The sequence below is a fragment of the Myotis brandtii genome, unplaced genomic scaffold, assembly GCF_000412655.1.
Source record: "Myotis brandtii unplaced genomic scaffold, ASM41265v1 scaffold666, whole genome shotgun sequence".
NCBI lineage: Eukaryota > Metazoa > Chordata > Mammalia > Chiroptera > Vespertilionidae > Myotis > Myotis brandtii.
This window is the reverse complement of record NW_005370587.1, coordinates 126,967-142,265: the sequence shown is the minus strand read 5'-3', so window position 1 is coordinate 142,265 and position 15,299 is coordinate 126,967. Positions and strand designations below refer to the sequence as shown.

General features: G+C 39.9%; 1 protein-coding gene across 9 annotated transcripts in view; it reads left to right on the top strand.

Annotated features, from left to right (window-relative positions):
- Positions 1-15,299, top strand: part of ARHGEF12 (Rho guanine nucleotide exchange factor (GEF) 12) — a 186,886-nt gene that overhangs the window by 57,667 nt on the left and 113,920 nt on the right. For 7 of the 9 annotated variants that reach the window (XM_014528955.1, XM_014528950.1, XM_014528951.1 and 4 more), the window contains 3 exons: positions 5,673-5,771; positions 6,406-6,455; positions 8,410-8,467. In XM_014528955.1, the coding sequence (XP_014384441.1) occupies positions 6,417-6,455; positions 8,410-8,467 (97 nt within the window). In that variant the 5' untranslated portion in view covers positions 5,673-5,771; positions 6,406-6,416. Of the gene's footprint in view, positions 1-4,717; positions 4,805-5,672; positions 5,772-6,405; positions 6,456-8,409; positions 8,468-15,299 lie in introns of those variants that run through there. The other 2 variants (XM_014528954.1, XM_014528957.1) reach the window with 2 other exon arrangements.

The following is a 15,299-nucleotide window of genomic DNA, read 5'->3' as shown; positions in this document are numbered from 1 at the left end:
TGCCTGGCTGCCGGCCGCCATCTTGGCTGACAGTTAATTTGCATAAGGATATGCTGATTAGCCAATGGGAAGGGTAGTGGTCGTACGCCAATTACCATGTTTCTCTTTTATTAGTGTAGATATATGGTATATATATTAGTCTAGTAACTCACACTTTAAAATCCATCAGATTCTCAGGTGAGCAGATGTCATAATAATACATGGACAGTGTCGTGGGGGAGGAGACGGGACGAAGGTGTGCACGTCATTCCTTCTCCTTTTCCTCTTTATCCTTGGTTCTCCATCTTCTTTAAAAAAAAATATATATATATATATATTTCCATTGATTTCAGAGAGGAAGGGAGAGGAAGAGAGAGAGAGAAATATCAATGATGAGAGGGAATCATTGATTGGCTGCCTCCTGCACATTAGACCGAGCCTGCAACCCAGGAATGTGCCCTTGAACAGAATCGAACCTGGGACCTTTGGGTCTGCAGGCCGACACTCTACCCACTGAGCCAAACCAGCTAGGGCCTCCATCTTCTCCTTTTGATGTAGAATTAAAGGGGAAGTTACCAGACTGAACAATTTTGAATTGGAGAAAACAATCTTGCAGTATTTTGAGGGAACACTGTTGTATTAACTCAATCCTTTACAGTCGGTTAGGACCCTGGGTCTGTTTGCTAAAGTTGACTGTGTGTGCTGGTATTGTTTTTTCTCTTAGATCACCTCCCTTTCTGAGATTCCATCCTTTCCCTCCAGGGGTGGGCAAACTTTTTGACTCGAGGGCTACAATGGGTTCTTAAACTGGACCGGAGGGCCGGAACAAAAGCATGGATGGAGTGTTTGTGTGAACTAATATAAATTCAAAGTAAACATCATTACATAAAAGGGTATGGTCTTTTTTTTTTTTAGTTTTATTCATTTCAAACGGGCCGCATCCGGCCCGCGGGCTGTAGTTTGCCCACGGCTGCCCTAGACTCTTCTACTTATCCAATTTTCATTCATTTATTAGCAGTTTTTTAAAAAAGCTTTTCCTGTGCCAGAACAATTGCCAGGTCCTGACATAAAACTGTAACAAGATAGAGCCCCTGCCCTTTTTCTCAGAGGACAAGACAGATGTCAGTCAGATGGCACTGTTGGGGCTAGGGCCCCCCCCCCCGGTCCCCCCGGGCAGTCTGAAAAGGCTTCTAAGAGGAGGGGATTCATTTCTCGTAGCTTTTCTATTGTCTCTCATCTTCTGAAGTTACCTATTCCTAGAAGCCCTGCTCTGTTAACTTTTCTTCTCTCTTCCTGTCTCATTTAAAAATAATTTGCTTGTCTATTAAAACAAAATAAAATTTAGACAAAGACATAAATGAGGATTGATCATTTTAAAGGAGAAATAGCAAAAATGATAGGAGTTAGTTAACACACCAGTGTTAATTGGTTTTTAACTGGTAGCTATATTTCTGATGAGAAAAGTCCAAAGGCGACTTACCTCCAATCTTTAAACTAGAGGCCCGGTGCATGGGTAGGGCCCCTAGGCCTGGCCTGCGATCAGGGCCGATCAGGGCCTTCCAGCTGCCAGCCGGGGCCTTCCTTCCCTGGCTGCCAGCTGGGGCCTTCATTAGTTTCGCACCACCCCCTGGTGGTCAGTGCATGTCATAGTGATTGATCGAACTCCTGGTCTCCCAGTTGAACTCCCAAGGGGACACTTTGCATATTATATTAGCCTTTTATATATATAGATAATAGTTAACATTTATGAGCCGTTCGTATGTGTCAGGCATTAAATAATTACTTTATGTTCATTGTATTACAGTGAAATGCACAAATGTGAAAACTCTTAACCCTCACTACTCCTCGCCCTCATTATCACAAGCACCCGGTTCTCTAAAGCAGCGGTCGCCAACTGGTGGTCCGTGAAGTCCGAAAGGTTGGTGACCGCTGCTCTAAAGTGAACTGAAGATGAGTCTGCGAGTGGCTGAGCACAATGAACACCAAGATTAGAACTTTCAGTTCACTGACTTGCAACTCGTGGGAGAATGGGGAGGTGAATATAGTATGAGATATATATATATTCAGTGTTGCAGTTGTCTTGATTTTTATTTTAAAGTCGCAATATATAATTCATTTTGAAATTTCAAATAACTCTGGAAAGAGGACATCGGATATTTATGTTTTCAAAACCATATATTTTTAAAATTACATTTATTGGGGTGGCGTTGGTCCACAGGAACATACAGGTTTCGGGTGTGGGTTTCTGTGTGGCAGGAGCTGTGTATTGCACCGCGTGCCCCCCTCCCAGAGTCAGATCCCCTCCTGTCACCTCATAGTAGGCGCCCTTCTCCGCATCCCCCGCTCCGGCCCCCACCACATGCTGTAGTGTCCGCGCGTGTCCCTTTTATACCCACACGAGTGAGGTCACAGGGTCCCCGCTGGTTCTGACTGACTGACTGCACTCAGCATCATGTTCTCAAGGTCCATCCACGCTGTTGCAGATGGTGCTGTTTCAGCCTTTCTTATTGCTGAGTAGTATCCACTGTGTGTTTGACCCAGGAGTTCCTCTCCTGGGCATATATCTGAAAATCTGAAACACGTATTCACAAAGATAGAGGCACCCTGTGTTTGTTGCAGCATTATTCACTGTGGCCACGGCATGCAAACAGCCACAGTGTCCTGCCATAGAGGACTGGATAAAACCATGATTTTTTTAAAGCTTCCTGAAAACACTGCTCTTAATCTATTTTGAGGTTCTCTCATTCCTATATTTGTTGTATTCTGTATTAGAAATTTATAAAGAATGCCTTTTTTCTTGTTTTTATGTATTCTTATCCATTCCATTTATAGTTTTTCCTACTTACTTGAAGGAAGAAACATTAAGCAAAGGAAAATGGTTGATTTTGATGGGCTGTCTTCCCTCTACCCTCATTCTAATTGACTATTTTGTGGGAGTGGTAAATTCAAATGCTATTTCGTATTTAGTAGTCTCTTGAGTTGAGTGGTAACACATTTTTTTTAATGTTGAAAATCAACTTTCTTGGGGTACAATTTACATAAAATAAGATGTATCCATTTTAGATGTGCAGTTCAGTAAGTTTTGACAAATGAATATACTCATGTAACCATTACCTTAAGTACAGGACATTTCCATCACCCCCCAAATTCCTTAATGTTCCTTTGCACTCATTCTCCCCACTCTGCCCCTAGGCAGTCACTAATCTGATTTTTGTTACTATAGTTTAGTTTTGTCTGTTTTACATTGGAATCATGGTGTTCACTGTCTTTTGTATCTGCTGTCCATTGCTCAGCATAATGTTTTTTTGATTCATTTGTTTGTTGCATATATGCCTAGTTCTAGTTTTATTTCCTAGTTTGGGGCTTTTATGAATAAAAAACTGTTATGAACATTTGTCTACCATTCTTTATGTACAAAGGAGTTTTCATTTCTCTTGGGAATGAAATTGCTGGGTCAGATATAAATACATGTTGAAATTTCTGAACTGTTTTTCAAAGTGTACCATTTGACACTCCCACAGGATGTATGAACATTCTAGTTGCTCCACAGCTGTTGCCAGCACTTGGTATTGTCACTCCTGTTTTTAGCCATTTCAGTTAGTGTATATGGCATCTCAGTGTGATTTTAATTGACATTTTTCTGATGACTGCAGATATTGAGCACCTTTGCATGTGCTTATCACGCATTGGTATTTCTTTCTTTGTGATTTGTTTATTCAAATCTTTTGTCCCTTTTAAAGCAGCGGTTGCCAACTGGCAGTGCTTTAAACTACCAGTTTAAATGTTGGTTTCACTTACCACATCATTCTAAAAGGGAAAAAAAGTCCTTTTAAAAAAAAAAAAGTCTTCCATTTTTAAATTGTAGAGTTTTTTTAAATATGTTATTGGATATAAACTAACATATTTGTTTTGTGAATATTTTCTCGCAGTCTTTGGCTTGCCTTTTCATTTTCTTAGTGTCTTTTAGAAGAGCAGATGTTCTAAATTTTTAGTTCAATTTACTAGTTTTTTTTCTTTTTTAGTTGGTACATTTTGCATCCTCAACTATCTCTGCCTACCCTAAGGTCTTGGAGATTTTTTTCTGTGTTTTCTCATGAAATATTTTAGCTTCATGTTTAGGTCCATGATCTGCTTAAGTTAAATTTTATATAGGGTTATGAGTTAAAATTTAAGGTTCATATTTTTCATGCTGGCATCTAGTTATTTCCTTTCATCTGCAGTAGCTCAAATACTTGTGACATTCCATTAACAGCAAGAAATATATATAGAAATATGCAGTCTTTAACATACTCTTTGTTTTGTAAAAGATCATGGCTCTGTATAAAAATTTTTATTTTGAAGAATATTTTCTAACCATTGTTATACCTGCTGTTTTACAGCTGTTTATATATTGATTTTTATATGTTTTTATTGATTTTAAAGAGGAAGGGAGAGGGATAGAAACATCCATTGGCTGCCTCCTGAACGCCCCCTACTGGGGATTAAGCCACAACTTGGATTTGTACCCTGACTTGGAATCTAACCAGTGACCTCTGATGCATGAGATGATGCTCAACTAACTGAGCCACACCAGCTAGGGCTGTATATTGATTTTTGGTGAAATGATTAGATTCTGTAAAACTGAAAGTATGTATTAAGTCTTTGGTTAACACAGAGTTGAGGATCTTCATATCTGATCCGTAATAAAAGAGCTGGGCACTAACCAGGCTTCTTCTGTTGTGGGACATCCCTGTCCTCTGACGGGGTCCTCTTCCTCTCACCCTGCCTTGACAATTTCCATTTGCTGTTTAACTGGAAGGAAAATAAATGCTCCTGGAGGAATCAGGTCAGTATATGAAAGAGATAAAAGAGTTGGTTGACCTCACAGATTCTTTATCTTTTCTACTTTTTTCTCTTTTCTATTTATTTTTTCTTTGAGCCAAGGTTTTCTGCCCTTTGCAGCTTTCCCTTTTTTCTCTTTCTTTTGGGAGAAAAGCTGCAGGCGCTCTGCAAGCACCTCCTTTATATAGTCTGTGTTTCTGAGTATATTTCCCTGAGAGTGAAATTGGATTTCTCTAGAATTTACTATGGGCTGCTTCTAGCTTAATGTCCCAAAATGTTTTGGTTGTTGTTTTTTGGGGAGAAGGGGGGTTGGTGGTTAAGAGCACCAAAACACAGGGTGGTAGGGGAGGATTTTATGTTACGAATAATAGCACAGATGTCTCCTCTCTAATACCCTCTCTTTCCCGTTTGCCAGAGCTGTTGTTCATCTCGGGCCCATTCTACGCCGCCTCTCCAGTGAGAGACCTATATATAGATATATATGGCTTTGTGATGTTCTTATGTTTGTTTTGTTCATGGGGTTAGTGCTCTTATTTTATATACTAGAGGCCCGATGCATGAAATTCGTGCAAGAGTAGGCCTTCCTTCCCCGGCTGCTGGCACCGGCTTCCCTCCGGCACCCAGGACCCAGGCTTCCCTGTGGCCGCCAGCAGGCACCCGGCACCTGGGACCCGGGCTTCTCTCGCAGCCCTGGCTTCATCCGGAAGGTCATCCGGTCTAATTAGCATATTACGCTTTTATTATTATAGATGGGTTTCATGTGCTACCTTGTATTTCTCCAGAAAGAATACAGTTCATTGCTACTATGTAATTATTATCCTTTTTCTCTTTGTTTCTCTCTTCCTTCTCTCTGTCCTGTGGTTCCTGTGCAGGTCTTGTTCAGCGCTGTGTGATCATCCAGAAGGGTGACAATGGATTTGGGCTGACGGTCAGTGGAGACAACCCAGTCTTCGTACAGTCTGTCAAAGAAGGCAAGGCATTTTAAAACTGTCTTGTCACTCGAGAGCAGAGTAAGAACAGAAAAGTATAAATAAAATCTATTGCACAGAATGACACAGCCATGTACAGTGCAGGTTATGTAACCTGTGGTGCTAGATTTGTTTTCAGTGTCATAGTTTTAGGCATGAATTCCCCCCAAGTTGATTTTCTTTGCACTTTATATATAGTTTTAGAAATCATAATACTCTTTGTCGTGATACTTTATGCATCATCACTTATAGAGGTTTGTTGAATATTATTTCTTTAGAGTTGTTTGGTAGAGACAGATTAAGCAGATGGTTATAGGCTCAAAAATATCTTATTTTTTTTCCAAAACAACAACCGTATCTTTTACTGCTATTACAAGATATACTTACTTCATGTTGGGTGCTGTAATTTGAGGTAGTATTTTTTTATTCCCATTTTATAGGTGATATTGAGGCTTAGAGTAAAAAAACATAAAATCAGTACAAGGTCACACAACTAGTGAGTGGCAGGGGCCACATTTGAATCTAAGTCTGACTTTACAGCCCATGATCATAAGCACTTTATTACGCTCCTCTCTTTCAAAAACATTGTCAATCAATGCAAATGAGTTACATTTTAATTAATTAGTTTCTCTTACAGATGGAGCAGCCATGCGGGCTGGAGTACAGACAGGTGATCGAATCATCAAGGTAAGGAAACGACTACTATAGAATTTATGGTAGAATTAAAAAAAAAAAACCAGCATCTATTAGCCATATTTTTATTTTTTTCACTTGGATTTTTGTAAAATGCAGCACATTATGTATGTTGGATTTGTGGGCTATACAAACTCACTTAAAAAAATTAATATTACCCTATACTGAAAGGCATAAAAAGGGCTTGAATAAATGGAGTCATATATGTTCCTGGGTAGGAATGTAATTCACTGTTGTAAAGATCATTTCTCTCCATATTATTTTTTAACAAGTAATTCTCATTAAAATATACTATTAGAATTGGGGAGGTATGCTATTACTTGTCTGATTATTCTTTCAAATGAACTTTACAAAGGTATGAGAATCGCTAATGAAAAAAGTGTTCTGTGTGTGGGTTTGTGTGAGGTGACAGGTGTGGATTAATGAAGGCAGTGGCCCTGGTCTGGTGTGGATCTATCGGTGGAACAGAGAGCCCAGAGCAGCCTTGAATCTGACCAGGAGGAAAGAATGGGTTAGTTAGTAATGACACTTGAGATACTTGACTCATTTGATTTCTTGAAACAAAATTACTATGCAGGAAAAGACACCATGAACATACTTACAAAGAACAATCTGGAAAAAATACTTGAAACATATTACAGAGTATATCCTTAATTATAAGGAGCACTTTTCAATTACTAAGAAAAGAATAAACTAATAGAAAAATGGGCAAATAATTTTATCAGGCAATTCCCCAAAGTAATTGAAATAAGTAATATATTAATAAGAATATGTCCAACCTCACTACTAAATTAAAGATACGTGAAAATATATTTGGTTGTCAGAAATTTTAAAGATTGATACTATGTATTAGGTATAGTTTGGGTATGGTAAAATAGCTACTCTCATAAGCTAGTCGTGAGTATAAATTAGGTAAAATCTGGATGGAAATTTGTGAATATGTATAAAAAATTATATACTCTAAGTAAGTATATTACCTTTGACCAGCAATTTTGCTTTTAGGAATATATCTAAAGAAATAAGTGTACAACCCTGAAATGTGTACAGGGAAATTCATTTTAGCTTCATCATATTGACAACTTATAAACAACCTAAATATGCATAATCTGAGAGCTAGAGAAATAAATTACATTTTATCTGCAGCTTTGAAGAATGTGTATACTTCTAATGAAAGATATACAAAATGCAGTGAAAAGTATTTCTTTACAGAAAAAGACAGTAATACTTTATGTTTTGTGCGTCTATGTATGTGGTGTGTATGTGCTAGGATAGTGTCCAGGATTAAACGTCATGATTACCAGAGGTGGTCTCTGGCGGTCATGATGAGTGTACCTGTACTTCTGTCTTATACACTGATAGTATTTTAACTTATCAAAATCAGAGAAAAATTAGTTTTAATGTTAGATCCCTGTTTGATATTTTTACCTTACTTTGTTTTGTTCAGTGGAGACTTTGGATAATATTTCCTACATGTAGCCTCTCTGAAAATACTTTCTTTGTAAAAATTAGGTCATAATTGGGAAACTAAAAGTAAGTTGAATATTATTTTGGAAATAATTTTTTTATCTTTTAACAATGCATTATGATTTTAACAAACCACTGAATTTATAATTAAAGGCAAAGAGATATTTTCTATTTGCAAGAGCCCTCCACTGTCTAGGCTGGTAAATCTGTGGTAAGTTATGTTCCATTATCTGTCATGGTGAATATGCTGCAAGGCCCTTTCAGTCAGGCCTGGTTTTGTATTCACGTTCATTTTGTTGCCGAGTATATCTTATGGGACAGCAGTAAAAATGAATATTGAATCATGCATATACATGTTTTAGTATATACATAGCCCCATCTCCTATATTATAATTGATTGTGCTAGGCATAATAATTCCTGAGATCAGTTCACCCATGTGTCTGTAGAGTGTATCTGACATGCACTGTTTTCATTTTCTTGCAGGTGAATGGGACTCTGGTGACCCATTCAAACCATTTGGAGGTGGTCAAGTTAATCAAATGTAGGTGAATGTTACCGTTGTGTTTCTGAAACCCTGAAGCAAGGGTCAGCAAACACGTTCTGTAATAGATCAGATAGTAAATATTTTAGGCTTTGTGGGCCCCATGGTTTACAATGTGACTTAGTCATTGTAGCACAAAAACAGCCCTGTACAGTATGTAAATGAATGGGTGTGGCTGGGTTTCAATAAAGCTTTATTTGCCAAAATAGTTTGTGGGCTAGGTTAAGCTGCTTGGCTATAGTTTGATAAGTCCTGCATTAAAGGAAAATCTGAGGTGAAAATTCTTAACCAAATACTTCTTTCCTGTCACTTCATAGATATGGTTGGTTATGCTGTCCTTGTCATCTTGGTAATATTGAAAGCATATATTTGAAAGAAATGTCTAAGCCACCTGAGAGGGGGAAGATTGGACACAATGGCCTAGATCAGTCGTCGGCAAACCGCGGCTCGCGAGCCACATGTGGCTCTTTGGCCCCTGAGTGTGGTTCTTCCACAAAATATCGACTTCTGCGCATGGGCCACGAAGTTTCAATCGCACTGTACGTGCGCACCCGCACGTGGTATTTTGTGGAAGAGCCACACTCAAGGGGCTGAAGAGCCGCATGTGGCTCGCCAGCTGCAGTTTGCCGACCATGGGCCTAGGTGGACGGAAACCCTTAAAAAATGTATATACTTAAAATTCCCCCAAATGATAGTACTTATGACCATTAAGTGTAAAAATAAAACGTTTTTAGCATCTCAAACATGATGAAATAACTGATAGTGAGTTCCATAGCTAGTGTTAAATTGCCAAAAATATTGTGAAAAACTATACATTTAAAAGTTCTATTGAAAAGTCTAAGAGAAAGATTTTTGTCATTTAAAGATCAGTTACCTAAAGAAGTTATTTACTTGGAAAGTCTCATTTCTTCTTCATGCTAGATAACTAAATAATGTCTTCTGTCGAGTCTTTCTGGTCATGGTTAATTTTGCTTTCTGTCTTCTCCAAATATATATATGTCTTATGGTGTAACAGACTTTATCTATTTATTGTTGAGAGTATTACACAAGGTCCCCCATTGCCCCCTCCACCCTGGTCCGCACCCCACCAGGCCTTCAGCACACTATGGTCTGTGTCCATGGGTTATGTATAGATGCTTACAAGTTCTTTGGTTAATCTCTGCCTGCCAACCCTCCACCCTTCCCTCTGAGATCCATCAGTGTGTGCCATGCGTCTCAGTTCCTGGATCTATTTTGTTTGTTGGTTTATTCTATTCATTAGATTCTGTATGAGTGGGATCACATGACACTTGTCTTTCTCTGACTGGCTTATTTGCTTAGCATAATGCTCTCCAGGTCCCTCCAGGCTGTCTCAAAGGGTAAAAGATTCTTCTTTTTCATAGCTACATTAAAGGCCCAGTGCACGAATTCGTGCACCAGTGGGGGGTCCCTCAGCCTGGCTTGCAGGATTGGGCCAAAACCAGCTCTCTGACATCTCCCGAGGGGTCCTGGATTGTGAGAGGGCTCAGGCCAGGCCTCGGGACCCCACCAGTGCACGATTTGGGCTGGGGAGGGACCACGGGAGGGCTCCAGGGCATATCTGGCCCTGTCTCACCTAGTCCCAATCAGAGCCGATCAGGGCCATCTCGCCAAGTCCCGATTGGGCTGGCCAGGGCGGGATGTAGGAGGTTGGCTCCAGGGCATGTCCAGCCCGTCTCACTCAGTCCCAATCGGCTGGATCCCAGCAGCAAGCTAACCTACAGGTTGGAGTGTCTGCCCCCTGGTGGTCAGTGCACATCATAGTGAGCGGTTGAGCGGCCTTAGCATATTATTAGCATACTAGAAGCCTGGTGCACGAAATTTCTGCATTGGAGAGCAGGTCCCTCAGCCCAGCCTGCGCTCTCTCACAGTCTGGGACCCCTCGGGAGATGTAGCACAGGGAGTGCAACATACCCTGGAGCCCTCCTGTGGTCCCTCCCCAGCTGGCCAACCTCCTACGTCCCTCCCTGTGCCAAGCAGCAGGCAGCCAGGAAGGAGCCTGAATTGGGGCCAGGCGCCACTCGCACCCACCTTGGCCTGCTGCGCCTGCTGCTGCAGAGTCTGGAGAGACTCCCAACATCATGGCAGCTGCGCTCGCCAGCCATGAGCCCAGCTTCTGGCTGAGTGGCGCTCCCCCTGTGGGAGTGCACTGACCACCAGGGGGCAGTTCCTGCGCCTGCCCCCGGTGGTCAGTGCACGTCATAGCAACCAGTCGTTCTGGTCATTCCACTATAATGGTCGCTTAGGCTTTTATTATATAGGCTAGAGGCCCGGTGCATGAATTCATGCACCAGTGGAGTCCCTTGACCTGGCCTGCAGGATTGGGCCAAAACTGGCTCTCCAACATCCCCCAAGGGGTCCCGGATTGCGAGAGGGCACGGGCCAGGCCAAGGGACCCCACCGGTGCACAATCAGGAGGTTGACCAGCTGGGTAGGGACCGTAGGAGGGCTCCAGGGCATGTCCAACCCGTCTCGCTTAGTCCCAATTGGCCGGACTCTAGCAGCAAGCTAACCTACTGGTCAGAGCGTCTGCCCCCTGGTGGTCAGTGCACTTCATAGCAACTGGTTGACCGGTTGACTGTCTGCCCCCTGGTGGTCAGTGCACATCATAGCAAGTGGTTGAGCAGCCTTAGCATATAATTAACACATTACACTTTGATTGGTTGAACAGACGACTGGATGACTGGACACTTAGCATATTAGGCTTTTGTTATATAGGGATAGTATTCTATTATGTAAATGTACTACAGTTTTTTTTATTCACTCATCTACTGATGGGCACTTGGGCTGTTTCCAGATCTTAGCTATTATAAATTGTGCTGCTATGAACATAGGGGTGCTTATATTCTTTTTGTTTGGTGTTTCGGGGTTCTTAGGATATATTCCTAAAAGTGGGATCACTGAGTCAAATGATAGTTCTATTTTTAGTTTTTTGAGGGAACTCCATACTGTTCTCCATAGTGGCTGCACCAGTCTGCATTCTCTTTTCTCCACATCCTCGCCAGCATTTGTTGTTTCTTGATGGCAGCCATTCTTGGTAACACTGGCATGTGAGTGATGACTTATTGTTGTTTTAGTTTGTATCTCTCTGATGATTAGTGACACTGAGCATTTGCTCATGCCTCGTTCCCGTCCATATGTCCCCTTTGGAGAAATGTCTGACCTTCGCCCATTTTTTAAATTGGATTGTTTGTCTTTCTTTTGTTGAGTTGTATGAGTTCTTTATATATTTTGGAAATTAACCCCTATGAGATGTATCATTGGTAAATATGTTCTCCCATACAATGGGTTCCTTTTGCATTTTGAGGATGGTTTCTTTAGCCGTACAGAAACTTTATAGTTTGATGTAGTGCTATTTATGATTTTTTTTTCTCTTGCCATAGGAGATGTTTCTGTGAAAATTCTGTTACATGAGATGTCTAAGATTTTGCGGCCTATGCTTTCTCCTAAGATTTTTATGGTTTCATGACTTACAATTAAGTCTTTTATCCATGTGGAGTTCATTCTAGTGTATGGCTTAAGTTGGTGGTCTGGTTTCATATTTTTGCATGTACCTGCACAGTTTTCCCAACACTATTTATTCAAGAGACTGCCTTTACTCCAGTGTATGCTCTTGCCTCCTTTGTCAACTATTAAATGAGCATGAAGGCTTGGGTCAGTTTCTGTTCCTTTCCATTGATCTCTATGCCTGTTCTTGTGCCAGTGCCAGGCCAGTACTCTGGCTTTGTAGTGTAGCTTGACATCCGGTATTGTGATCCCTCCAGCTTTGTTTTTCTTTCTCAAGTGTGTGAGGGTTATTTGGTTTTTTGGTTTTTTTGGGTTTTTTTGGGTTTTTTTTTTTTTGTTCCATATAAATTTTGGGATTGTTCTTGATCTGTGAACCTTGGTATTTTAATAGGGAGTGCATTGAATCTATAGATTTATTTGGGTGGTATGGACATTTTAATGATGTTAATTTTACCAATCCATGAACACTGAATATGGTTGCACTTGTTTGTATCTTCCTCTGTTTCTTTTTTCAGTGTCCTATAGTTTTCTTAGTATAGGTCTATTATGCCCTTGGTTAAGTTTATTCCTGTTACCTTATTTTTTTAGCTGCAGTGGTAAAAGGGATTTTTTTTTAGTTTCTAAATCAGAGATCATTATTTGTATATTAAAATGCCATTGAGCCCTAGCTGGTTTTGCTCAGTGGATAGAACATCGGCTTGTGGACTGAAGATTCCCAGGTTCGATTCCGGTCAGGGGCACATGCCTGGGTTGTGGTCTCAATCTCTAGTCGGGGGTGTGCAGGAGGCAGCCGATCAATTAATCTCTCTCATCATTGATGTTTCTATCTATCTCTCCCGCTCCCTTTCTCTCTGAAATCAATAAAAATATATTTTTAAAAAATGCCATTGATATCTGGATATGAATTTTATATCCTGCTACTTTGACAAATTCACTTATTAACTCTAGTAGTTGTTTTTTGTTGTTTATTTTGGATTCTGTAGTCTTTGCTGTGTAGAATATCAGGTCATCTTATGAAATAAAAGGCTATTATGCAAATCGACCAAACAATGGAATGACCATCACTATGACATGCACTGACTACCAGGGGGCAGACGCTCAATGCAGGAGCTGCCCCCTGGTGGTCAGTGCGCTCCCACAGGGGGAGCGCTGCTCAGCAACAAGCCGGGCTCATGGATGGCAAAGTGCAGCTGTGTGGCGGGAGCCTCTCCCGCCTCCACGGCAGTGCTAAGGACCCCTTGGGGGATGTCCTACTGCCGGCTTATGGTTTCTCACAGTATTTTTTTTAGAATACTTTGAATAGTATTTTTTAGAATACTTTGAATTTCTGTGGTGTCAGTTGTTCAACTCTTTCATTTCTGATTCTGTTTATTTGAGCCCTTTCTGTTTTTTGATGAGTCTAGCTAAAGGTTCATCAATCTTGTTTATCTTTTCAAAGAACTAGCTCTAGGTTTCATTGCTCTTTTTGTTTTGTTTTGTTTTGTTTTTAGTTTCTATGTCATTTATTTTTGCTTTGATCTTTATTTGTTCCTTCCATCTACCTACTTTGGGCTTTTCTTATTGTTCTCTTTCTGATCCTTTTATTTATAGGGTAAAATAGTTTATGAGTCCTTTTTCTTGTTTCTTGAGGTGGGCCTGTATTGCTATGAACTTCCCTCTCAGGACTGCTTTCACTGTGTCACGTAGATTTTGGGTTGTTGTGTGTTCGTTTTTATTTGTTTCCAGGATGCTTTTGATTTCTTGCTTGAGCTCATTGGTAACCCATTCATTGTTTAATAATATGCTATTTAGCCTCCACGTGTTTGGTTGTTTTTGATTTTTTTATTGTAGTTGACATCTAGTCTCATGCCGTTGTGATCCAAGAAGATGTTTGATATGATATCAATCTTCTTGAACTTGTAGAGACTTACATTGTGTCCTAACATGTGTCTGCCTTTGAGAAAGTCTCTTGTGCACTTGAGAAGAACGTATATTTTGCTGTTTTTTGGTGAAATGTTCTGTAAATGTCAATTAAATACATTTGATGTAGTGAGTCATTTAAAGTCGTTCTTTCCTTGTTGGTTTTTTGTTTGGAAGATATATCAGGTGATGTTGGTGGGGTGTTAAAGTAATGCTGTTGATCTCTCCCTTAAAGTCCTCCAAGAGCTTTTTTATATATTTAGGTGCTCCTATATTGAGTGTATATATGTTTACCAAGGTCATATCATCTTGTTGGATCAATCCCTTTAGTACTGTGAAGTGACCTTCTTTGTCTTTTGTTATAGCCTTTGCTTTGAAGTCTATTTTGTCATATATAAGTATTGTACTTATGTTTTTCTTTATGTTTCCATATGCATGGAAATTTTTCTCATCACTTTTATTCTGGTTGCACTTTTTATTCTGAGATCTATCTCTTATAGACATTATTCATATCCATCATGTATTCTTATTCATCTCCCCTATGTCTTTTGATTGGAGCATTTAATCCATTTATATTTAAGGTTATTAGAGATAGGTACTTATTTCTTGTCATTTTTATTCTTTATGGCTATGGTCCTCTCTTCATTCTATTTCTTCTTACAGAAATCTCTTTAGCATTTCTTGCATTGTTGGTTTGGTGGTGGTAAACTTCTTTAGCCTTTTTTGGGGGGGGGCGGGGTCTGGGAAGCTCTTTATTTCACCTTCAATTTTGAATAATAGCCTTGCTAGATAGAGTAGTCTGGGTTTTAGATCCTTGCTTTTTATTCCTTTCAATATTTCATGCCGTTCCCTTCTGGCCTATAGTGTTTCTATTGAGAAATCATTTGAGAGCCTTATGGGAGCTCCCTTGTAGATCACTGACTATCTCTCTCTTGCTGCCCTTGAGATTATCTCTTTGTCTTTAACGTTTGCTATTTTAATTATGATGTGCCTTGGAGTGAGTTTCTTTGGGTTCATATTGATTGGTACTTTCTGTGCTTCCTGAACTTGTGTGGCTTTTTCCTTCACCAGGTTAGGGATGTTTTCTATCATTATTTCTCTAAACCAGTTATGTATCCCTTGCTCACTATCTTCTCCCTTTAGTAACCCTATGATGTGGATGTTGTTCCATTTGATGGTGTCCCTGAGTTCCCTTAAACTGTCCTCATGCTTAGGTATTTTTTCTTTTTGCTGCTCTAATTGAGTATTTTTTTCCTATCTTGTCTTCTCATTCACTTAGTCTATCCTCTGCTTCATCAAGCCTGCTTTAATTCCTTCCAGTGTATTCTTATTTATTTATTTATTTATTTATTTTTAATTAAATCTTTATTGTTCAGATTATTACATTTGTTCCTCTTTTTTCCCCCCA